This window comes from Ochotona curzoniae, unplaced genomic scaffold, assembly GCF_017591425.1.
Source record: "Ochotona curzoniae isolate NIBS_2020 unplaced genomic scaffold, NIBS_Ocur_1.0 contig_3255, whole genome shotgun sequence".
Lineage (NCBI taxonomy): Eukaryota > Metazoa > Chordata > Mammalia > Lagomorpha > Ochotonidae > Ochotona > Ochotona curzoniae.
Window position 1 is genome coordinate 2,322,694 of NW_024465777.1, and position 25,331 is coordinate 2,348,024.

General features: G+C 54.0%; 1 protein-coding gene across 1 annotated transcript; it reads left to right on the forward strand.

The window, feature by feature from the left end:
• The first annotated feature begins 1,368 nt into the window (after positions 1-1,368).
• ELOA (elongin A) lies at positions 1,369-18,331 on the forward strand. The gene is made up of 11 exons (XM_040979534.1): positions 1,369-1,477; positions 6,143-6,199; positions 6,898-7,004; positions 8,298-9,447; positions 9,740-9,854; positions 12,453-12,608; positions 12,711-12,808; positions 14,806-14,986; positions 15,215-15,326; positions 15,756-15,922; positions 16,759-18,331. The coding sequence occupies exons 1-11, from the start codon at positions 1,403-1,405 to the stop codon at positions 16,818-16,820; spliced, it is 2,280 nt and encodes a 759-aa protein (XP_040835468.1). The 5' UTR covers positions 1,369-1,402; the 3' UTR covers positions 16,821-18,331.
• The last annotated feature ends 7,000 nt before the right edge of the window (positions 18,332-25,331 follow it).

Consider the following 25,331-nt stretch of genomic DNA (forward strand, 5'->3'; position numbering starts at 1 on the left):
GGACCCAGCAGATGGGAGACTGCTGTCTGCCTTTCAAATACTACATCAGAGCATGACACACAGGTAATGAACTGCTCATCAGAGAAGTCAAATCTTCAAGTGTAACAGTGTGTAACAGGTAACCCTGGCTCAGGACAAGTGCTGGAGCCCAGGCAGCCAGTGGGATCTCTGTTTCTGCTGTCGCCATATTTCAGAGTGACGTCTGTAAAATATTGCCAGCGTCTCAAGGATGTGCCAGGTCAGTTAGTCAGCAATTCTGCTTTTCCCTGGCTCAACCTGTGTTTCTCTGCTCCCACACGACATTCTCCAGACAAGGAGGAATTTAAACTGAGAGAGCATTTGCCACGCAGTTGGGCGGGGGAGGGGAGGGGGACCAGGACGCACACTGGCACGCAGGCTCCAGGCACACTGGGCCCCCCTGCCCCGCGTTGCCTTTTTCATTACCCCCGCGCCCTAGGCCTGTGCCGGCGCGGTCTGTGGAAGGCGGGGCGGCGCCGATCCTAACTTGCAACAGGTGGATTACTGGACAGCCACACAGGGAAAGCAGCCATTTCCTGAGGCACAGTATGGGAAAGTTGCTGAGGCAGCCGGAAAGGGGCCTCCCCGCCATGGGGAGCTAGGGGACATGGATGGGGCTTCCCGAGCCGCCGGGGAAGGCAGGCCGAGCAAGGGTAGGAGGGAAGGGGATTCCGGTCAGGTGCGCCCGGTTGCCCAGGAAGCTGGTAACAGTCGGGTTGATCTTTAACACGATGAGATGCACCCCGGCGCTGGGGTCAGTTCCCCCGCAGAGCTACGACCACCTTGAGGGCTTCCCGCAGGAGGGCGATGGGCCGCCTCCCGGGCTGCCACTGAGCCGCAGTCAGCAGAGACATCGGCCGGCGTTCATTCGTTTTTCCCTTGTCTCCTTTGCACATGCCCTCCACACACCTGCTTTTCTCTTTGGACCTCCAAAGAGAGCAGGTTGAACCCCCCGCCCCCAGGGGACCCAGGCTTCTTAGATGATTCGGTTTTTCCCTCCTCCCCGTTCTGCGACCACTTGCCGGTTCCTCGTATCTCCGCGAGCCTCAGTTTCCTCGTCCCTACCCATGGGGAGCGCTGTCTCGGGCTGCGAAGGCAGCACAGACGCGGGGCGGTGGCCTCGGCCGACACCTGCGCACACCCGCGGCGGGTCGGCCGACAGGTGCTGTGCTCCGGGCTCCATCGGCCGCGGCCCGGTCCCCAGGCGGTGCCCCCCGCCCCCCGGCCCGGCGCGAGGCGGTCTCCGGGGCTCCCGCGCCCCAGCCGAGGCCCGGAAGGGGCCGGCCGCGCTTCCGTCTCGCCGGGGATGCTCGGAGGGCGGAGCCGCGGCCCGAGGACGCGACGCGAGCCCAGTTCCGGCGAGGAGGCCGCGCCAGTGACAGCGATGGCGGCGGAGTCGGCGCTGCAAGTCGTGGAGCGGCTGCAGGCGCGCCTGGCCACGAACCCGGACCCCAAGAAGGTGAGCGGGCGGACTGATGGGTTGGCGAGCAGGCGTTGGCACCGCACGACCCCCAATAACGGTCACGGGCCGCCCCCCCCGGGGGCGGGGAGGACCCGCGCCGGGGACTCGAACCCCGAGCCAGGCCCCACGGCGCTCGCGGGCTGGGGTCGCCCGGTTGGCAGGGGCCTCTCTGGCCCGGCCCGGGCTGCCGGCGGCGGGCGCAGCGGGGCGAGCGCCGCGTGCCCCGCGGGTCCCGAGCGGCTCCCCGCGCCAGCTGCTGCCCCCCGGGGCCGACAGGGGCGCGCCCGCGGCCCGGCGAGGCCCCCCTCCAGGCCGACGCCTCCTCCGGCCGCCCGCCAAGCCGCCCGTCCACTGCGGCCCCGGGAGCTGCTGCCCGTCGGCGCCGCCGCGAGGGTGGGCGACCATCTTTAATTGGATCCAACTTGGGCTGTTGCTGGCAGCTTCCGAAACTCCTGCCCCAAGTTTCCGCGAGCTGTCGTCCGCTGTCGCGGGATCGCGGCTTCCGGGGACCCGGGTGTCCGGCGCGGCATCTCCTGGCACCCCGGGCGAGGGCAGCGAGGGGCGGGAGGGTGGGCGCTGCGCTCCCGGGGGGAGGCGATGCCGCCCCTGGCCCACCTGCTGCTGCCAGGTCGGGCCCGCGGCGCTGGGGCCCTCGCCGTCCTCCGCACTGCCCCTTGCCCGAGGCGGAGTGGGACACGCCGCCGGGAGCTGCTCTTGGGTCGGCGGCCCGCGGTTCGGGGAGCCCATGTGAGCCGGGGATCCCGAGGTGTGGGGTGGCACTTCACAGAATCCGGTTGTGTCACCTTGTGTCCTGAGCCCGGGGCTTCAGGACCCGGTGGCCAGGCACAGCGACAGGTTTCTCTGCGCTTATCTCGTTGGCCACGTGACGGATAGTCATTATTTCTGAGTACTGGTTTGTTTTCCTGAACTCCGTGGAGATCCGGGACTGACTTGGAAAAACCTTAAAGGGATCTTAGCTAAGGCCCGCCCCCCATTTGGTCTCTGCGTCTGTTACGATTTAAATGAGCGCACACATACAAATGCTGCATGTAATCTCTGGTGGTTTTCCCACTACTGGTTGTTGATATGCATGTAATATCTAATCAGCCAGTAGGTTTACAGGAACTGTTGTTATTATTATTAAGGACTTGGACTTTCTCTTCCCCTGAACTTGGGTTTTGCGTTGGGAAGTGGGCCCTGGGGAGAAATGGTGGGAGGTCATTGCTGCAGAGGCCGGCTAGCTGGCGCTCAGCAGGAGCTCACTGCGGGAGCAAAAATTGCAAAGCTGGCATGCTGGCCTCCCTCTCAACCCTCTGTTAACCCAACAAGCTCCCACAGGTTCTTCCTGAAATTGGCAGACGACTACATAGCCGGGTTGCGTTTGCAATCAGACCTTGCTCTAAAGCCGTTATTAGCCAACGCATGGATTCTGCATCTGTGTGTCCACAGATGTTGGGGTGTTAAACCCCCTGTTTCCACGGTCAGTTCCTCTGGCTTTGGGCTTACTAGGGGGAAGAAGTGATCAAACTGGTCAGGGTCAACTGCTTTCTTTCAGATTTTTTTACTTCATTTTATTTGAAGGCAGAGACCTAGAGGAAGAACTTCCATCTACTGATTCGCTTCCCAATGCCTGCAACAGGCAGGGCTGGACCAGGCGCAAGTCAGAATCTCCGTACACATCTCCCACAAGGGTGGCAGGGACCCAAGTACCTGCGCCATCCCCTGCTACCTTGCTGGGTGGCCTTGAACCTGGGTGCTGGGGTAGTGAGCCTCAAGCTGGGTCTTGACCACCAGCGGAGCCAGACACCTGCCTCTGGGGTCACTCGTTTTCCGGTCTTGCTCTTAAATTGGAAATGACCTTCATGGCTATTAAAGTAAACTCGATCCTTGGTTTCATTTTGAATAAAATGTGCCCAGAACACAGACTGATGGCAGATAAAGACTCAGGGGTCAGCACTGGCTCGCTCTGGGTAGAAAACTGTGCAAGAGACATTTCTGTTCCGGTGAGCCCTCCCCAGTCCCTGGTTTAGTCAATAGCATGTGGGCACCTCCTTCAGGATGCCCACCATGCTTTTGCCTGCTGTTTCCCCTGTCGTTTCCTCACAATTCACAGAAACCACTGGGCTCCTGGGGTTTACCACTGGTGTGCTCAGGTGGTCCCTGGCTGACTGGGGATCAGGGGCGACACAGGAAGGGGACGCTGACTCTTGCAGCCTCACTTGACCTTGGAATGAATGCCTGCCCCAAGAAGCCTGTGGCCCTGTCCTTGCACGTTCACTTTGTGGGAGTCTTGGGGTCCTTGGTTGCCTCAGTGGCTGTCTTTATACAATCAAGTGTCCAGCAGTGCGTGTAACAGGGAGCCGCTCTGACTGGTTCTGCTCATCCTCAGCGCTGTCTGAACCACTGCCTTCCTAAAGACAATGCTATTTACTTATCATTTAAGGTGGATTTATGAGAGAACAATCTTCCCATTTGCCGGTGGCCGCAATGAACAGAGCTGAGCTGGTTTGAAGCCAGGAGCCTGGAACTTCTTCCAGGTCTCCCACATGGAGGGCAGGGCCTAAAAGGACCATCCTCTGCTGCTTTCCCAGGCCATAAACAGGGAGCTGGATGGGAAGTAGAGCAGCCAGGACACAGATCGGCACCCATATGGGATCCTGGAGCTTGTTGGCAAAGGATTAGCCACTGAGCCATTGTGCCAACTCCATTACTATTATTACTATTAAATGAAGACTTGTTTTATTTGGGAGATGTTTCTTCTGCTGGCTCATTCCCCAAATGGTTGTCAGGCTGGGGCTTGGCCAGACCAAAGCCAGACGCAAAGGGCTTTATCTGATTCTCCTACATGATGGCTCCGGCATTGGTGCCATTGTCCTCTGATTTCCCTGGGTGCATCAGGGAGCTGGATTAGAAGTGGAGCAGTGGGGATCCAAATTGGCACCCATATAGGATGCTGGCATCACAGGCAGCCTGCTACACCACAATGCTAGCCCTGGTGGTGGTCTCTAGGATGCTTCTTGGCAGTTTGGGTTAAGTTGGCTAACCCACTGAACTCAGTATCTGAAATGGAGAAAATAGCACGCACTGGACAGAGATGAGGCTCCTACGAGGTGGCACGGGAAGGACCTTGGGTATAGTATCCAACACGCAGTGGATGGGAGTGTTCCCCCTTCCCTTTCAGGGCATGGCATTGCACAGAACTGTTTATTTCAAACATTTGCAGTGATTGAAAGGAACTGACATTCATCTGCACCCACAGCTTGGGTGACAGCGAGAACACAAGCATTCCCTGGATGGTGGTCACAGAATCGCAAGCAGTGGATCATTTTCCCCCAATCTTAGAGGTTCACACTCACTAGATAAACTACGTGGCCTTTTGCTTGTTCCCGACCAAGATTATCCCCTGTCATTTGATCGCCCTGCCTAGCAGTCATGTCTGGTAATAAATGGAGTAGAATGACCAGAAAAATGGTCTTCTCACTATACCTGCCAGTGCCGTGACATGCCAGTTACAGCCTGGGCGACACACGGAAAAGGAACAGATCTTGGTATATGACATCTGTCTTCAGGATATAAAGTTGTGTTTTTGTTTGTTGTTGTTGTTTTCCCAGAGAACAGATTTTGTTCTTATATTTAAATGTAAAGGGAGCCACAGTTCATTGCTTTGTGAACTGTTGTGCTTTTTGTGATGCTCCTGGTGTGTTTATGTACACGTGACCACTTCCTGGACAAAGCTGTGGCCAATCATGGCTCTCGGTGGAGAGAGACCAGACGGGCAGGAACTCTCAGGAATCCTGAGCGCCATGGGTGTAAAACATTTGGAAAGCTGTCCATTGATGAGTGAAGTAGTTGGTTAATGATGGGCCCTGTTGGGCCTTCACAGTGTTCCCGGGACGGTGACTGAGGACCGTATACGCTGTGACTTCAACACAGGCTCTAGTTGCGAGTTTGCAGGGTTCAGAGAGGACACTCGGCTTGCACAAGGTCCCCAGGCAAGAAGCCGAGCAGCCAGCCCAGAAAGATTGCCTCTGTACAGCCCCGCCTCACCCATCTTGACCTAGTTTTAGGAACCCTAGAGAGAAAAAGAGGCCCACCCCAGACTGCTGTTCCTCCAAGCTACCTAGGCATGGGGCGTGGTCTCCTGCAAAGCTCTCTTTGTGAAATTGCTTTCCGTTTGTAAGGAGAAAACAGTACAGTGAGACCGTGAACCCTTCCGGAAAAGCCAGCACTGTGCCCTGCACGGTGCTGAGCCCACCCTGGTCCAGGGTGATTTTCCTAAAGCTGTGTCCTCTCTGGTCATTTCTCTGTCACAATGGAGCAGCATGAGAGATGGGGCATGAGTTTGATCAGAGTGGGTAGTTTTGACCCCTTAGCCATGTCGCTGCGTCGTCACATCGGTCCCCCATGTAGCCTCATTTCTGAGAGCTTAAAATCCAAAGCCGCAGACCCCAGGGAGTCCTGCCTCACTGGCAGTCCGGGCCAAACAGTGTAACTTTTCTCTACCTGTTTCCACAATGATAAAAAGGGTGATCAGTGCCTGTTACTGTGAAGTAGAACCCAGCACTGGGAAGCCCCGAACCCCGGGCAGGTACCGCCCCTGTTCCAGCAAGTGGTGGCTGTGGCTTTATGGAAACCTTACACTTGGCTTTATTCCCTCTGCAGCTTTTGAAATATTTGAAGAAACTCTCCACCTTGCCAATTACAGTAGACATCCTTGCGGTAAGAGCTGCGTATCTTTAAATATTATATAACTATCCCATCCCCTTCCCACTGGAGAGAGTGTAGGGGACCTTCGAGAGCCAAGCCCGCACACACTGCATGATTGTTAGTGTGGAACTTCCAGGGCAGCATGCAGACAGCAGGGTCACGCTTGCCAAGGGCTGCGGGCATTGGGAAGGACAGGGTTACCTGGGGTGGGGAGGGTGGGGAAATGTTCTAGAATTAGATGGCGGCAGTGGCTGCACAGGATTGTGGGTGTCCTGGAATCCACTGAGTTACACATTTTAACGTGGGGAATTTTGCGTTGGATGACTATTCTTCCAAAATTTAAATGAATTAAAGGAAAATTGGCCTTGAGTAATCCTGTATCGAAATCCGAGTTCTGTGCCTTCAGGTTGTTCTTCGGTGAAGTGGGTCAATACCTTGCCTCCCGGTCGCTGTGGACTGGGTCCTGCCCTGCTCACTGACCCTGTCGCTCAAGGCTCTGCCCCTGCCGTGGTCACTGCTGGTGGCACAGTGGAAGCTTGGTGTGCTGTGTGCTCCTGAGAGTCCTTAGAGAGCTGGAGATACAGGCCCCCAGGGGCATGCTGTGGGACAGAAGTACCGGCGGGTGGGCTGCTGAGGGCAGAAGGCCTAAATGCTGCAGGACACTGGGAGTGCGGTTCTGTGACCCTCTGGCCACTCCTCTCACGTGTCAGGAGACCGGGGTCGGGAAGACGGTGAACAGCTTGCGGAAGCACGAGCAGGTCGGAGGCTTCGCCAGGGACCTCGTGGCCCAGTGGAAGAAGCTGGTTCCTGTGGAACGGTGAGCCCCTGTTTGTTCAGCTTTGTGCTTTTCCGTGTTATTCCTCCTCTTTATTGAAAACAGCTCTTTGAGGGGACAGTGTGTGATACAGTGGCTCCAGCATCCTGGAGGGTCTGAGTTCGAGTCCCAGCTTCGCTTCTGATCCAGCTTCCTACTGATCCTCAGTCTGGGAGGCAGCAGGTAACAGCAGATGCACTGGGGTCCCTGTCACCCGAGAGATTGGAACTGAGTTCCACGTGCCTAGTTTCAACTTGACTCGGCCCTCACTGTCGTGGGCACTAGTGGGTGAACCATTAGGTGAAAGAGTGCTGTCTCTCTGCTTTTCAAATAGGGAAAAGAATTAAAAAAAAAAAAAAAAGAACTACTAAAAATTTGGGGCTGGTGTGGTAGCATAGCAAGCTAATGCTCCGCCTGTAGTGCCAACATCCCTTATGGGCACTGGTTCAAATCCTTGCTGCTCTATTTCCAGTCTAGCTCTGTGCTAGCTCCTGGAAAGCAGTGGAGGATGACCCAAATGCTTGGGCCCCTGTACTCATGTGCAAGACCCAAAAGACCTCAACTATGGTCATTTGGGGAATGAGCCAGCAGATGGAAGATCCTCTCTCTGTCTCTCCTATCTGTAAATCTGACTCCAACAGAAATAAATAAATCTTAAGCTTTTTTTTTTTTTTTGCTTCAATTATGAAAGCAATCTGTGATCATGGATTGTGGTATACTTTAAAAATGGAATGAATCACTATTTCTTATAAATGCATTTAAGGATTTATTTGAAAGAGTTGCAGAAAGTAAAGGAGAGACAGATCTAGCTGCTGGCTCACTCCCCAAATGGCTGCAAAGACCAGGGCTGAGTCAGGTTGAAGCCACGAGCCAGAAGCTTCCTCCAGGTCTCCCATATGGGTATGAGGGTCCAAACACTTGGCCCATTCTCTGCTGCTTTCCCAGGCACATCAGCAGGGAGCTGGGTCAGAAGTGGAACGCCTGCAACACGTACAGCACCCCTGTGGGATGCTGGCACCGCAGGTGGTGCTGAATTGACAAGTGGCCCTAGGTTCAAAGGCGTCTTCAAGTGTTGCATTGTGCACAGGATACTGACCCTGCCTTTCCACCCATGACTTTCATGCACCCATGACTTTCCACCTGTTGAAGATATGTTCTCTCCCAGTCTTCCTACTTGATTATGTGTCTTCAGGCAGACCCACTAGTCTTGTGGTGACCCCGCTGTTGCTGTCATCTTCATCAGGGTCTGTGACGTGCGCATGATGAGGCTTACCAGTGCTTCTGCTTTTGTTCTAGAAACAATGAGCCCGAGGACCAGGACTATGAGAAGAGTAGCTCACGGAAGCGCCCCCGGGATGCTGTCCAGGAGGACGAGGATGGGGAACAGGAGGGAGATGAGCAGGAGCCCTGGCGGGCCTCTGGGAGCCAGGCCTACAGCCCCGACCACAGACAGAAGAAGCACCGGAAGCTGGCGGAGCCTGAGAGGCCTCAGCGGGCAGCCCCCAGCCACGAGAGGAGGGACGAGAGGAAGCGCTGCCATCGGGCATCACCCGCCTACTCCTCCGACCATGAGTCCTCCGATTACGGCCACGTCCAGTCCCCACCGCCGTCCGCCAGCCCGCAGCAGGTGTACCTGGACCACTACAGGTCCCCAGATGAGGACCCCGAGCCCATCATCCCACCCCAGAAGTCTGGCAGAGCTCACAGCAACGCCTTTCAGAACAGACTGGGAGTGATCCCAGAGCGGCAGCCAGCTGAGCCCCCAGCGAGAGAGGCTGGCAGCCACCGCAAGGAGCACAAGTCTTCCCACAGGGAGAAGCGTCCCGGGGAGGCCAGAGGAGACTCGGGGAGCAGAGAGAAATCCCACAGCCGGAGGCCGCCCTCGGGGGACAGCACGCGGGAGAAGCCACCCGCGGGTGGACTCCATAAGGAGAAGGAGCGAGACGGGGGCAGCCTCAAAAAGAAGGTTTTGCCCGCCTCGGAGGTGGCTTCGGACAACCACCTTAAAAAGCCAAAGCACAAAGACTCGCACAAAACCAAATCAGACAAAAAGCCGAGTGTAGACGGCGCTGGCGCGGGCAAGGGCCACACCGAGCCCCCGGCCAAGGCCAAAGGGAAGGCGTCTGACGGCCTCAAGACGCAGGAAGGCAAAGGGAAGGCCGGCAGGTCGGAGCGGAGGCCCAAAGCCGAGGAGGCAGACACGGAGGACGGCTTTGAGGAGCCCACCATGTCATTTGAGTCATACCTCAGCTACGACCAGCCCAAGAAGAAAAAGAAAAAGACTGTGAAAACTTCAGCCGCAGCACTTGGAGAGAAGGGACTGAAAAAAAGTGACTCAAAAAGCACTAGTAAAAGCTTCAACTCGGGGCAGAAGCTGCCCAAGGCGAACGGAAGCAAGGTGGAGAAGCTGCAGCCGGCCGCAGCCGACTCAGCCAGGCCCAAAAAGGTAACCCTGCCCCCCAGGCCCAGCCTGCGATCTTGCCTGGCTCCTGAGGGCCCTGCAGCTGCTGTTCGCAGTAACTTCCTCCCTGCGGGGTGGATGGTGCCTGGATCGAGAGCCTTCCGAGGGGTCCCAGTGTGGTGGGCCTGTCTGCGTTTGTTCCCTGACTTGGTGACGTCAGTTGGGACTGCGGCTGGCCAGAGGGCACCTGTGCGGTGCGCTCTGCCAGGGCACCAGGCAGGAAGGGAAGCTGTGCTTGTCACCAAGGGCTGTCCATTCACGGGTCTCGTCTCTGCAGGTCCCCACGGACCCGCTGCCGGCGTTGCCAGAGCTCCCCCTGCCCATGATCCAGAGCAATTACCGTCCACTTCCTTCCCTCGAATTGATCTCTTCCTTCCAGCCAAAGCGAAAAGGTAGGTTTTTATGTCATTCTTAGTTTTTTTTAATTTTTTTTTATATTTTTGAAGATTTATTTATTTTATTGGAAAGTCGGATATAGAGGAGGAGAGATAGAGAGGAAGATCTTCTGTCCATTAGTTCACTCCCCAAGTGGCCACAAAGGCCAGAGCTGTGCCAATCCAAAGCCAGAAGCCAGGAGCCTCTTCCGGGTCTCCCACGTGGATGCAGGGTCCCCAGGCCACAAGCAGGGAGCTGGATGGGAAGCAGGACCGCCAGGACATGAGCTGGCATCCATATGGGATCCAATTATGTGCAAGGCTAGGACTTTAGCCACTAGGCTACTGTGCCAGGCCCTCTTTGTTTGTTTGTTTTTAATTGCATCTCATTTCATCATTCCATAGGCCAGGCCCTCTTATTTTTTAAAGGTTTGTTTGAGAGGCAGAGTGATGCGGGTGGGTGGTGGCAGAATCAATCTGTTGGTTCATTCCGCAAAGGCCTACAGCAGCCAGGGCTGGGCCCAGGCTAACGCCAGGAGCTGGGAACTCCGATGTCTCCCATGTGGGTGGCAGGACCCGGCACTACGGCCATCGCTTGCTGCCTTCCAAGATACACCCTAGCAGGAGGCTGGTTTGAAAGCAGAGCAGCTGGCACGGAGATGGGATGTGGTTCCCGCCCCCAGTGGCAGTTTGAAGCCTGTCGGCATACACACTGTAGCCTTGTAAACATATAAATAATAATGAGAGGGCCTGGCGCTGTGACCTACTAGGTAAAAAGGCATCCCATGTGGGCACTTTTTTCTTTCGGGGGAAAAATAAAGATTTTTATTTGAAAGGCAGAATTATAGAGAAAAGGAGATCTTCCGTCCACTGGTCTATTCTCTAAAAAGTGACCAAGGCCAGAGCTGGGGCAGTGTGAAGCCAGGAGCCGAGAGCCTCTCTGGGTCTCCCCCATGAGTGCAGGGGTCCAAGCATGGAGTCAGTAGCTGCTGCTTTTCCTGGCACTTCACAGGGAGCTGGACTAGAAAGAAGAATAGTAGCTGGAAGCAGAGTGCTGCCCCTAGGGGTGCTGGTGTCACGGGGGGGGGAGGTTTGAACCCTGTGCCCACATGGAGACCCAGAAGGAGTTCCTGACTTTGGCCTGGTCCAAAGTTGTGGCGGTTTGGGTAGTGACCTGGTGATGGAAGGCCTCTCCGCCTTTCGCTCTATAGCAGTGACGTAGTAAGAGGTGTAAGAGTTCAACAGCCTGCCTTTGAGTCTCAACTTTGGTGATTTTTTTTTTTTAATTTTGAATTTTATGGTAATTCTGTGTAGTCTGGCATTCCCCTCCCCCCAGCACTCCTCCCCAACTGATTTTCCCCATATTGTCACAACAGCACATTCCTTCATAAGGAGTTACAATTCCTTGAGTCTGTTATTTAAGTGTGGCCCGACGTTGCTGCTACAGACAATATCAGACCATCATCGCATTGTCTAGATATATCCAAAACTTTCATTGGGAAGTTGTTTTTTTTTTTTTAAGATTTATTTATTTCTATTGAAAAGTCAGATATACAGAGAGGAGAGACAGAGAGAAAGATCTCCCATCCCTTGATTCACTTCCCAAGTGGCCACAATGGCCATAGCTACGCCAATCCTAAGCAAGGAGCCCAGAGCCTCCTCTAGGTCTCCATGAAGGTGCAGGGTCCAAAGGCTTTGGGCCGTCTTCAGCTGCTTTCCCAGGCCACAAGCAGGGAGCTGGATAGGATGTGGGGCTGCTGGGATACGAACTGGTGCCCATATGGGATCCTGGCGCGTTCAAGGTGAAGCTTTAACCACTATGCTATCGTGCCAGGCCCTAAGATATAGTTCAAAGGCTGAGTTAGAAGAGAGTGAGAGAAAGCCAGGAGCTTCAAGTTTCATCCAGGTCTCCCATGTGGGTGACAGGGACCCACGCACTTGGGCCATCTTGTGCTACTCTCCCAGGCACATCAACAAGGAGCTAAAAAGTGGAGCAGCCAGGACTAAATGGGCGTGCTGGCAGTGCAGGCATCGGCCTCCTCTGCTGGGCTGCCGCACCAGCCTCCCCAAGTTCTGTGACCTTGGCTAGCTGGTTGACGTTTTTGAACCATAGATTTATATTCTGTGAATGGGAAAAATACAGCCTTCGCCTCCTACTCTTATTTCGTGGGTTCAGAACTGATTTTGCCAGGAAAGCTTTTAGATCCAGGCTTTTCACTTACGAGTGCCCAGCAAATCCCGGTGGCTGCCTGGGATCTGCTTGCAGCCCTGTGTCTTATGTTATATGTCATTTTCATCTTAGTGACAATAAAAAAAAGTGGTTTTATCAGCAAAAGCCTGAGATAACTCAGCAGTGCCCAACAGCTAAGTGCTGGGGTGTTGGCCACCATCAAGACACGGGAGGTTTACGCCCTGACGCAGAGAGCTGCCGGAGAGCACGCGCCGGGAGCGTATTGCTGATCGATTGGAAAGGAAATGGGCTCCGCATGTGCTGACAGAGTCGCTGGCCTCGAGCAGGGGCAGGGAGGTGGGGGCCGTCACGGGGCTGGAAGGAGTTTTTGCTGTGTCACCTGGGGGCTCCTTGTGACATCCTCTCCAATCCTTCTGGCCCTGTAGCATTCTCGTCCCCCCAGGAAGAGGACGAAGCGGGGTTTACTGGCCGGAGAATGAATTCCAAGATGCAGGTGTATTCCGGTTCCAAATGTGCCTATCTCCCCAAGATGATGACCTTGAACCAGCAGTGCATCCGAGTTCTTAAAAACAACATCGATTGTAAGTGACTGGCTTCCTGCCAACGCTCCGCCCTGCCGGGACCTTCCTGCCTCATGGCGTGGCTGTGAGTCAACATCGACTTCTCCATTGGTCTCTCTGTAGCCATCTATGAAGTGGGAGGTGTCCCTTACTCTGTGCTCGAGCCCGTGCTGGAGAGATGCACCCCTGACCAGCTGTACCGCATAGAAGAGTATAATCACGTGAGTGTTTCCGGTGGCGCTCTGGGCAGACCCAGGTCCGACCCCTGTCCGGGCACGAGCGCTTTGCCTCCGGGCCTTTCCGCAAGCGTGCCTTTAACACCGGCTCCTGGCATCTTACATGGGCCTGCTGGGCTAGAATCAAGGTGGGAACCAACAGAGGGAGTGGGGATCACGCCTGTCACCTCCCTTGGGCTGGGGAGGGTCGTGGCAGCCCTGAACACAGCCCTTGGCACTGACACGCAGGCGTCTGCTGAGATGAAGGAGCACTGTCAGGGAGGACTCTTCAGAAGTCCTCCCATGTGGCGAGCTTTTGTGGCTGCGGCTGCTCTCATCCTGAGCAGCCTGCGACAACCTGCTGCGTGGGCTCCCCTGCCATTCGGGGTCATGCAGGGAAAGCCCCGGATTTGGTTTCGTCCAGCCCCATGCTGGCCTGGTGCCTAGAGGAGACAGGTGCTAACCTGGCTCTTGGGTTGTCACGTCTCCTAACTGCCTAGGAGCTGCTGGCGTGGTACCTCACACTTATGGTCTTTAAATTCAGTGATTGGGTGTTTTCTTAGAGTTGTGGTATTTTAATATAGTAAAGATGAAAGATTTCCTAGGAAAACCGCCTCGCTCCTAGGCGACTAAAGGGGGCAAAAAACTTTTAAAAAAAAATCTATTTTTATTTGAAAGGTAGTGTTATAGAGAGATTTTTCCATCTGCTGGTCCATGAATGGTGCAATGGCCAAGGCTGGGCTAGGATGAATCCAGAAACCAGGAGCTTCTAGGTCTCATGTGGGTGCAGGGACCCAAGCGCTTGGGCCATCCGCCACTGCTTTCCTGGAAGGAAACTGGAAGGGAGGTGGAGGAGCTGGAAGGGAGGTGGAGGAACTGGACGGGAGGTGGAGGAGCTGGAAGGGAGGTGGAGAAGCCAGGACTTGAATGGGCAACAGCTTTACCACTGCTTCATTTCATGGGGTCTTGGGAAAAGCTATTTTAAGAGTGGGCAGGGGGCTGGAGGGTGGTGACATGGTAGCCTGGTGGCTAAAGTCCTCAATCTGCATGCACTGGGATCTCATGAGTGCTGGTTTGTATCCTGGCTGTTCCACTTCTCTTGCAGCTTCTGCTTGTGGCCTGGGAAAGCAGTCGAGGACAGCGCAAAGCCTTGGGACCCTGCACCTGCATGGGAGACCCAGAATAAGCTCCAGGCTCCTGGCTTTGGATTGGCTCAGCTCCGACCATTGCAGCTACTTGGGGAGTGAACCAGTGGATAGATCTTTCTCTCTGTAAATCGTTTTTTTTTTTTTTTTTTAGATTTATTTAATTTTTATTTGAAAGTCAGATATACAGAGAGAAGGAGAGATAAAGAGGTAGCTCTTCCATTTACTCCCCAAGTAGCCACAATGGCAGGAGCTGAGCCAATCCGAAGCCAGGAGCCCAGAGCCTCCTCCAGGTCTCCCTCAAAGATGCAGGGACCCAAAGCATTGATCCGTCCTCAACTGCTTTCCTAGGCCACAAGCAGGGAGCTGAATGGAAAGCGGGGCCACCAGGATTAGCATCAGGACCCATATGGGATCCCAGCGCATGCAAGGCAAGGACTTTAGCCGCTAGGCTACTGTGCCAGACCCTTAATACATAAATCTTTAAAAAAAAAAAAAAAGCTTATAGGGCCTGGGACAATGGCTCAATTGCTAATCCTCTGCCTCCAACAGTGGGATTCCATATGGGCGCCAATTTGTGTACTGGCTTCTCCACTTCCCATCCAGCTCCCTACTCATAGCTTTGGAGAGCAGTGGAAGATGACCCAAAGCCTTGGGAGCCTGCACCTGCATAGGAAACCTGGAAGAAGCTCCTGGCTCCTGGCTTCGGATCAGCTGAGCTCCGGCCATTACAGCCATTTGGGAATTGAACCAGCAGATGGAAGATCTTTCTCTTTGTCTCCTTCTGAGCATAACTCTGCCTTTCCAATACAAATCAATTTTAGAAAGTGTTTATAGTAAATTCTGATTCTGATTTAGGTATTAATTGAAGAAACAGATCAATTATGGAAAGTTCATTGTCATCGAGACTTTAAAGAAGAAAGACCAGAAGAATACGAGTCGTGGCGGGAGATGTACCTGCGACTCCAGGAGGCCCGCGAGCAGCGGTTACGACTGCTGACGAAGAACATTCAGTCTGCCCACGCCAATAAGCCCAAAGGTAAGAACTTGCAGGAGGCAGCCGTGGTGGGCCGCAGGACCTGGGGGCGCCCTTCACGTGGAGGCAAGTCTTGGGCATTTGCAGAGGCGAGCGGTGTGGAGCTGCTGTGCTGCCTCGGGCTTCCGAGGGTTGATGAGCCTTTGGTTCTGGGGGCATGGAAGCCTGCAGGTGTTGTGAGTGTCTGCCCAGGGAGGCAGGTGGATACGCACACTCCACCTTTCTCCACAGGCAGACAAGCAAAGATGGCCTTTGTCAACTCCGTGGCCAAACCACCTCGCGATGTCCGAAGGAGACAGGAGAAGTTTGGAACTGGAGGAGCAGTTGTTGCCGACAAAATTAAGTAAGCTCTCAGTATTTGCCAGGGAGGAGCGGCCTGGGAGGTTGTCCTGAGCCCCAAGCGGAGACCGTGGGGCAGGAAGCACCTGGCCCAAGGCGGTGAGGGTGCAGGGTGGTCCTGGACGCAGCCCCTTAGCCAGCTCAAGGCCTGGCCTCCCTGAGCCCAGACCACAGCGCCGGTGGCAGGGCTCTCAGGGTTAGCCGGGACTCAGGAGCTCTAACTTACAGGAAATGTTCGCTGCACTGTTCCTCTCCCCCATTTAAATAAAATCCCTTCACCCGAGCTACAGGAGCATTTCCAAGTCTGAGCCCCAGCCAGAACTAGGGTGTGAGGCACCCCAGGCAGGACCTCCTCCAGGCAGCAGGTTTCAGGATGGCCATGCCAAGAGCTCATCCCCTGCTCATAATCCACCTGCCGGGCTCTGTTTTCCAGGATTAAGCCAGCCCCGTATCCTTCCGGAAGTAGTCACACCTCCAGTAGCAACAGCTTCCAGGCTAGCCCCGAGGAGCCAGCCTACGACGGCCCAAGCACCAGCAGTGCCCACCTGGCGCCAGCGGTCAGCACTGTTTCCTATGATCCTAGGAAGCCAGCTGTGAAGAGTGAGTAACTTGGGGCTCCTGTATGCCTCAGAACCCCTCATTTGCAGGGGTGGCTGTGTGGCATGCTGGGTATGGGGTGTAGCGTCTAAACCATGCCTGGGAGGCCGGTGCACACGACGGTCCCTTATGGTAGTTCAGTGACAGCCTGTTTCTCTGCCAAGGCCCGTTTGGATATTTATAACATCGTTAATGGGCCATGCAAAACTTATCAACTTAAAAATGAGCCTGCTATAGAAGTATTGAATTTTGAGTCCTACCTGCGGCTGCCTTAGCAAGGCCAAACTGAGCGATCTTTGGCATCCTATGGCCCACGGACCAGATGCTCCCCTGCCCCCAGCACAGATGAGTCCTGGTATGTTGCAGGGGGTTCTGACTTGTGCCTGACTGTTTTTGGCATGACCCCCGGGAGAGTGGGAGTCCAGCCAAATGTCAGCCGTACGCAGGTCACCTGGCTGTTTTCTGCCAGGCTGTGTGGCTCATCTCCGGCCTGGACCGAATGAGGAGAAGGGATGCTAGTTCCTGGTCGGTATCCCTGAGGCTGCCTTACATGACGCTGAGTCTGTAATTTGGAGTATAGCAACGATGGAATCCCAGTTCTGCCCTAATGGGACAGCTGTGGACACGTTGGCCAGTCCCTCTGAGCCCAGGCAGCCGGGTGCAGGGGTGATGGTTATGCCCACTGGTTCCCCAGTGGGTGATGACGGGGTGCCGTTGCTGCTGTAGCAGTGTTGGCAGACTTCCTGAACGCATCCGTTTGCTGGTGCACTTGGGACAGCAGCAGAGCCCGGTGCTACTGCCACAGGTCCAAGGCAACCGCCTCGCTTCTCTTTTTCCAGAAATCGCCCCAATGATGGCCAAGACGATTAAAGCCTTCAAAAACAGATTCTCCCGGCGATAGAGGAGGGCCTGCCCCCGAGCTGGAATTGGTGGGGGCAGGGGGACAAGGACAGTGGGAGTCGGGGCCTGGAACTTGGAAGGAAGCCGGCGTCTTTCGCTTTGTGGAAACTTCGGTCTCACAGTGGCGCCCGTTGGTGGGCATCACCCCAGCCCTGCCCCCACCCACCCGGAGCACACTTCAGGGTTCTAAAGGAGATGTGACACCTCAGTTTCACTGAGCATTTTAAGGTCAATTCTACTTTTGTTGTTAATTAGCATCTTTGTAAACTATAAGACATAGTTTTAATTAATAAATATTGCCCCCAGATTGTATTTATATTACCCCACAGGTTATTTTTGTTTTGGTTTTTTGAGGTTTTTTTTTTTAATTTGTTTGTTTGTTTTGGGTTTTTTTGGTCCTCTTCCACTCACTCAGCCTCCTCCCGTGGGTTCTTTATTAGAGCTGCTGAGAAAGCAGGTTCAGGTCAGCTCTGCTGGGTGGACTTGATGCACAGGCAGGGCAAGGCGCCCCTAGAGCCCATGTGGGGCTTGCTGCGTGTGGGCAAGGAGTGCCCGGACAGAGCCTGCCCTGTGGGCTGTCCCTCCCTGTCCCTCCCTCCCCCAGTGGCTGGTGCTGTAGGGAGGCAGGCGCAGAGGTCGGCATCCGCCCTCCATCCTGTATTTTGGGGTGTGTGTGTTTTGTTTTGTTTTAAGGTTTACTAGAAGGCACAGAACCTTGGGAGATGAATTTGCACAAAATCTCAATATTTTTACAATTTCCAATTTCTGATTGAAAATTTTGGGCTTTTTCTCCTCCCTACCCCCTCTTTTCCTGTCTCATTCATTCTCCCCATCAGCTTGTAAGGCAGGGGAAGGAGCCCAAACATGGCAGGGTTCCCCACAGCTCTGGAGAGCTGTAATCGCCAGCACTTTAATCTCTTCTGCCCTATGAACTGCAACAGGAAGTAAAGGATTTTAGCAGCTGGGACGCTTCGCTTTGCTCTGCCTTTTCAGAGGTAGGACCTTGTGAAGGCGCAGCATGGCAGTTTGCCACACTGGGTAGAGAAACTTGTGGTGTAGAAACTCTACACTATACTTGTTTTTTTGCATTTCTCAGCCAAGATTTGGAAGAGCGGGAAGCGTGTACACCACGATGTCGGGGTTGGGGTGTCCATATCTGGACTCGCACTTCCTGAGTGGACAGGGCAGCCAGAACCCAATGAGGAGGGTAACACTGGCTGCCTCTGTGGCTGCCCGAGAGGACAGATCTGAGTGAATGTGTGAGTCTGCTCGGGCAGAGGCCCAGCAGAGGGACAGGCTGCGAGTCAGAGGTGTGTGTCTTCTTAAGGGAACCCAGAAATCAGACTGAGCTTGTGGCCATGTGACCACCCGATGGACCCTTAGCCACTTGCAGCTGTCGCTAGACGGTTCAGCTCAGCCGACTGAGAGTCTGTGCAACAAACACTCCACGTCCTTAGTCCAGGGTGCCTGTTGCGACAGGACAGACTGCTGCATCAAAGTCACTGCTATTTTGAACTGGATGAAACATTATTTCCCTTGAAATAATGCATCACCTTTGCACCCCTCTTCTCCTAGCCTGTTTCCCCAAATCTAAGATCAGAAAACACCTCGGCCGATGCCAGATGAATGTCTGGGTTCATCAAGAGCTTGGCAGTCGCTGGGCACTGCTCCCTCAGGGCGCCAGCCACCTTGGATTTGTCCCAAGCTCTGTGCCCCAGGCTGTGTTGTTGGGAAGCAGTTTCTCCTATTTCCAGTTGTGTCAAGCCCGACCCTGAGCTGGAGAAAGGAGGGGAGGGCGCGCATGCCCTGGCCCCCCTCCCCACCACGCCCTGGCCAGGAAGGTTTGACGCAAACCCCCTGTACACAGAGCCGGATCTGCCTGTCCCCAGGACACTGTCTGCGTCCATGCCCCATGCCGGGCCCTGCAGCGGGCACAGGGCGGGCACCAGAGGCTGCTGGGTCTAAGTCTCACTCTGAGGACTTGTGCAATGTTTTGTTTCTGTGCCACACTACACAGAGCACAAGGTCCCAGACGAGCTCGCTGCGCCCCCTGGTGTCCCGGGCAGTACCCCACGGCCTTCTCTGGGAAGCGGGAGGGAAAGGAGCAAGGCACCCTCCTGCGCCTCCTTTGTATTTTGGTCCCAAAATGTAAATACAATTTTCTATGTTACTTTTTTTGTGGTAACTACCAAGAGGAATATTTTAATTAGATAAGTTATATAAAAAGCAAAATTCCATGTCTAAATAAAAAAAACAAACAGCAACAACCAGTCCCCAATCACCATGTCTGTCTGTCTGTCTGCTGGCTGTGTGTGGAGGGTGGGGGAGGGGGAGAGGGAGACAGCAGGGCAGCAAGGCTGGGACGTTTTCCCCAGCTGAGGCTGGAGGTGGGGTTGGGGATATGTGGACTGCCAGCCAGCCCAGGACTAGGAAGAGTTTGTGGGGGAGGGAAACCATTTTTTTATTGGAAAGGCAGATATACAGAGAGGAGAGACAGAGAGGAAGATCTTCCGTCCGATGATTCACTCCCCAAGTGAGCGCAACTGGTCGATACTACGCCGATCCGAAGCCAGGAGCCTCTTCTGGGTCTCCCACGCGGGTGCAGGGTCCCAAGGCTTTGGGCCATCCTTGACTGCTTTCCCGGGCCACAGGCAGGGAGCTGGATGGGAAGCAGGGCTGCCAGGATTAGAACTGGTGCCCATATGGGATCCCGGGCATGCAAGGCAAGGACCTTAACCACTGCGCCACCGTGCCGGGCCCAATTTTTTTTTTTTAAAGATTTATTTTTATTACAAAGTCAGATATACAGAGAGAAGGAGAGACAGAGAGGAGCCCGACAATGGCTACAGCTGGACCCAATCAAATCCTGGAGCTGGAAGCTTCTGTGTCTCCCACGTGGGTGCAGGGTCCCAAGGCTTGGAGCCGTCCTCGACTACTTTCCCAGGCCACAGGTAGGGAGCTGGATGGGAAGTGGGGCATCCAGGACATGAACTGGCATCCATAAGGACACTGGCACCACAGGTGTCGGATTATCCTGTTACTCCATGCCACTTCCCCACCCCCCAACTTTTCTCCTTAAAGGTGGAGCAAAGGAAAAGGCTTTGTTTCCTGCTGATGCGGACACTGGGACCTGGAGGCCACAGGCTGGGCAGTACTGTGGGCAGCAGCTCCTTTCTGGGGCCCAGCTGGTCCGGGCCGACTTAGCTCATCTTTTCCGGTTTGGGCTCCTGATTTTTCCAGGCTCTTTCCTTATGCTACGGTCTCTTGAAACCTCGGCAAAAAAAGCGCTACCTAACTCAGATACAGTGGCCGGAACAGAGGGAGGACAGGAGCTATTTACACAGCCCCACCTGACTGTTCCCACGTGGGAAGACATCAAGGCCCTCTGTGGCCACATTTCCTGGGTTTACAGAAAAGGCAGAAATCCAGTCTTGTATGCACATTTCCCTGTTGTAAAACTCCATGCCGGGGCTCCAGAAAATACCAAACAAACCATAGGAAGTATATGACTCAAAAAATGCAGCTTGTTAAAGCTGGCTCCCATAGGGCTGATAAATCTGGCCAGCACTTCCCGCTTAAGGGCTCCGGGCAGCTCCCCGGCCTTCCTGCTGGAGCACACCCAAAGAGGCAGCAGCAGTGACACGTGGCTGAGTCCCTGCCCTGCACAAGACCAACCCGGATCGAGTTCCGGGCTCCTGGCTTCAGCCCGACCTAGCCCAGCTGTTATAGGCACGTAGGAAGTAAACCAGTGGGTCAAAGATTTCTCTCACTTCCTTTCCCTTCTTCCAGGTGCAAGGAAGATAAGGAGAACATTTTTAAAGACTTTATTGCAGGGCCCAGCACTGTAGCCTAGCAGCCAAAGTCCTCACCTTGAATGCGCCCGGGATCCTATATGGGCACAGGTTTTAATCCTGGCAGCTCCACTTCCTATCCAGCTCCCTGCTTGTGGCCTGGGAAAGCAGTCAAGGACAGCCCAAAGCCTTTGGACCCTGCACCCATGTGGGAGACCTAGAAGAAGTTCCTGGCTCCTGGTTTCAGATCAGTGCAGTACCGGCTGTTGCGGCCGCTTGGGGAGTGAATCATCTGATGGAAGATCTTCCTCCCTGTCTCTCCTCCTCTCTGTATATCTACTTTTCCAATAAAAATAAATAAAAATATTTTAAGATTTATTTTTATTATTGGAAAGGCAGATATACAGAGAGGAGAGACAGAGAAGAAGATCTTCCGTCTGATGATTCACTCCCCAAGTGAGTGCAACGGCTGATGCTATGCCAATCCGAAGCCAGGAGCCTCTTCCGGGTCTCCCACACGGGTGCAGGGTCCCAAAGCTTTGGGCCATCCTTGACTGCTTTCCTGGGCCACAGGCAGGGAGCTGGATGGGAAGCGGGGCTGCTGGGATTAGAACCAGCGCCCATATGGGATCCCGGGCGTGCTAGGTGAGGACCTTAACCATTGCGCCACCGCACCGGGCCCAAAAATAAATAAAATCTTAAAAAAAAAAAAGAGAGACTATTGGAAATGCTGCTTAAAATTACAGTGAGGAGAGACACAGAGAGGAAGATCTTCCATCCACTGGTTCACTCCACAAATGTTCACAAACGCCAGAGCTGAGTTGACCTGAAGCTATGAGCCAGGAGGCTCTTCTGGGTCTCCCACATGGGTGCAGGCTCCCAAGGCTTTGAGCCATCCTTGACTGCTTTCCCAAGCCACAGGCATGGAGCAGGATGGGAAGTGGAACAGCCAGGACATGAACTGGTGCTCATATGGGATCCCAAAACTTGCAAGGTAAGTATTTAGCCAATGAGCCATCACGCCATCATGCCAGGTCCAACAGAACATTTTTAAAATGCAGAAAGCCAGCTCGAGGTGTCCGTATGTCCCACGAGCACGAAGTCTGGTGGCCGTGCTGGCACATCACCTGTCTGACGCCGTCCAGGAAACAATCATGCCCAGGTAGGGTTTACGTAGGACTGGCAGGACAACCAGACTGGCAGCAGCTCTCAGCCAGCTGTGATGTGGCTCCTGTCAGACACTCGGGCAATGTTTGGAGGAAATTTTAGTTGCTGCTGTAATGGTGCCGTGGGCATCCCGTGGGCAGAGGCCAGGGATCTTCTAACACCCTGTAGTGCACACAGCTCCCACATCCCCAAAGAACTGGCTAGCTGCAAAAGAAAACAGTGCCACACTTAGGAACCCCTGCACTTGCTTCAAGCGGGAATAACCCCCAACCCATCCTGGTTTGTAACAACCCAGGCCTCATTGCTCGGCCAATGAGTCTGACAAGGCTTTGCCTTAACATGGTCCTCCATGGGCCCTGGCTCAGGAGGTGCTGTCTCCATACCACACACACAATCCACATGTTCAAGGCCAGGGCTGGCCCCTAAACCACATCCAGAAGTGACATCCATCATTCCTGTCACATTTCACAGCAGCATCTAAACTCACGGCGGTGAGGAAGAGCAACTCTGTGCCTGGGTATAAAGAATTGGTAATACTTGCAGAAGGCTATGAAGTTTCCACCGGCAAGCAAGGCAGCTGGGGTCCCGGGCAACTAGGCAGATCGCAAGGCCCGGGAGCAGGGCAGCCAAGGGTACAGCCTTTTGAGTCACACCCCAATTTGAATCTCACCCTTCTTAGCTGTGCACCCTTCAGCAAGTCACTTAACCTCTCTCTGCCTCAGTTTCTCACCTCAAAAAAATAAATATAATATATCTGCCTTGCAAAGCTGTCATAATGATTTGATGAGTAAAAACATGTGACATTAGGCTTGGCAAGGTAGCCTAGTGGCTAAAGTTCTCATCTTGTATGTGCCACGATCCCATATGGGCACAGGTTCTAATCCAGGCTGCCCCACTTCCCATCCAGCTCCCTGCTTGTGGCCTGGGAAAGCAGTCAAGGACGGCCCAAGGCCTTGGGACCCTGTATCTGCATGGGAGACCCAGAAGAAGCTCCTGGCTCCTGGCTTTGGTTCAGCTCAGCTCCAGCCGTTGCAGCTACTTGGGGAGTGAATCATCTGATGGAAGATCTTCCTCCCTGTCTCTCCTCCTCTCTGTATATCTACTTTTCCAATAAAAATAAAAATTTTTTTAAGATTTAAAAACCACTGGATGGAAGATCTTCCTCTCTGTCTCTGCTCCTCTCAGAATGTCTGACTTTCCAATGAAAATAAATAAATCTTTTTTTTTTAATTTATGCATGTGATATGCATAAAACAGTGCTTGGCACACAGAAAGTGCTCAAGTATGTGGCCATTACGAAGCTGATGAATTGAGGACATGCTGAGCACAGAGTGGGCCTTTAGGAGAGGGAGCTGTTAGAACTGAGGCTGTTGGGAACAACACTCATAGGGGTGCCAGTGTGAGTCCTGGCTGCTCCACTTCTGATCCAGCTCTGCCAATGTGCCTGGGAAAGCAGCAGAAGATGGTTCACCTTGCATGCGCCAGGATCCCATATGGGTGCCGGTTCTAATCCCAGCAGCTCCACTTCCCATCCAGCTCCCTGCTTGTGACCTGGGAAAGCAGTCGAGGACGGCCCAAAGCTTTGGGACCCTATACCCACGTGGAAGATCTGGAAAAGCTCCTGGCTCCTGGCTTCGGATTGGCTCAGCTCCAGCCGTTGTGGCCGCTTGGGGAGTGAACCATTGGACGGAAGATCTTCCTCTCTGTCTCTCCTCTCTGTATATCCGCCTTTCCAACAAAAATAAATAAATCTTTTTTTTTTTTAAGTGATGCTAACAGCAATAGTTAATAGTTTCTTCAAGCTTGGGGCAGGAGACGGAGGAACATGGATACACGGATATAACTCCACCGCTGGCCTGTGCAGATATCTACAGAGATGTATTTAGGGAGCAGAGGCACTGGCCACTGGCCTCGCCCGCTAAGCCAGAACACTGCTGCTCCCAATGCAAGAAAGAAAAATCTTGGAAGCTTTCCCTACTTGCCTCAGAGTCGTTCTAGGAGTCGGCGAGAATTCCCACTTCTTCTTAAACATTCCTAGAAAACGAGAGTGCAAGGCAGGGGTCAGTAAGCAGAGGTATGAGTCCCCCAAATCACACTTAAGCTACCTCCCACCTGCCACTCCAGCCAGCGCCTTCCCAATCCTGCCCATGTGCCCCCGTAGCCACTGCAGTTTCCCATTCGACCAGACGGGGGCGCAAAAAACCGACAGGTCTTGTGAGTAGTGACAGTCACTTTAAGAGACGGCCTTTTCCTGCAGACCAGGCGCTGGATGGGACACTTTTTATGTGTGGTCTCCTATCACTGGCATCACAGAACTTCACAAGGCACACAGCTTTTTAAGATTTATTTTTTACTTTTTTAAAAGAGAGAGAGAGAGGAGAACATAATTCCCCACCCCCTGCCTCTGTCCAGACACAGAATCTCCCATTTGCTGGTTCACTCTCCAAGTGACTGAAGGACTGATGCTAAGCCAGGTTGAAGTCAGGAGCCTGGAACTTCTCCCACGTCTTCCACATGGGCGCAGGGGCCCAAGCTTTTCGGCTATCTTCTGCTTCTTTCCAAAGCACCCTAACAAGGAGCTGGATCAGAAGTGGAACAGCCGGGACTTGATCTGGTACCCACATGGGTGCTCGTGTTGCAAGCGGAAGCTTCATCTGTTATGCCACAATGCCATTTTATATTTTTTGCTCTTATTGTCCCTCGTTTTATATAAAACCAATCTGAGGCTGGAGATCATAGTTAATATCTATGAGGCTGAGGCAGATGAGCCAACTTGCAGAGTTCTCACCAAAGCCAAATGGCTGTTAGGGAAAATCGGTTTCTCGTGCTGCTTTTATAAAGTCTTCACAGTGACCTGAGAAGAGCACTCTCTCTTTCTCTCTCAGCGAGGAATATACGCCATCTGTTGATTCCCCAAGCGGCCTCAACGGAAGAACACGGCGCTAGGAGGCCTAGCAGCAGGGTCCCCTGTACCCCTCCTTTCATATCCCTAAGCCGTCTGCCTGGCCAGAGGCCAATCGATGAACAAACCGATCTAAGCTGCATGCTGACGCTGCTGAAGGGCTCAGGGGCGGCAAGCACCCAGCTGGCCTGCAGCTCCACGCACAACAGCAGGGCCACCTGAAACCCTGTGTCAGCACATTCCAGGATGCCAGGGACCAAGAGACGCCCTCAAACACATCTTCCAGAAAACAGAGTCAGGGACAAGAGCACCCCTGTGTTTCCCAAAGCTACAAGCAAGCAGGGCCAAGGTTTCAAAATTAGGAGGAATTCTGGGCCTGGTAAGGTAGCCTAGCAGTTAAAGTCCTTACCTTGCACACACCGGGATCCCACAGGGGCACAAGTTCTAATCCTGGCAGCCCCACTTCCCATCCAGCTCCCTGCTTGTGGCCTGGGAAAACAGTAGAGAATGGCCCAAAGCTTTGGGAACCTACACCTGCATAGGTGATCCAGAAGAGGCTCCAGGCTCCTGGCTTCAGATTGGCTCAGCTCCGGCCGTTGCGGCCGGTTGGGGAGTGAATCAATGGATGGAAGATCTTCCTCTGTGTCTCTCC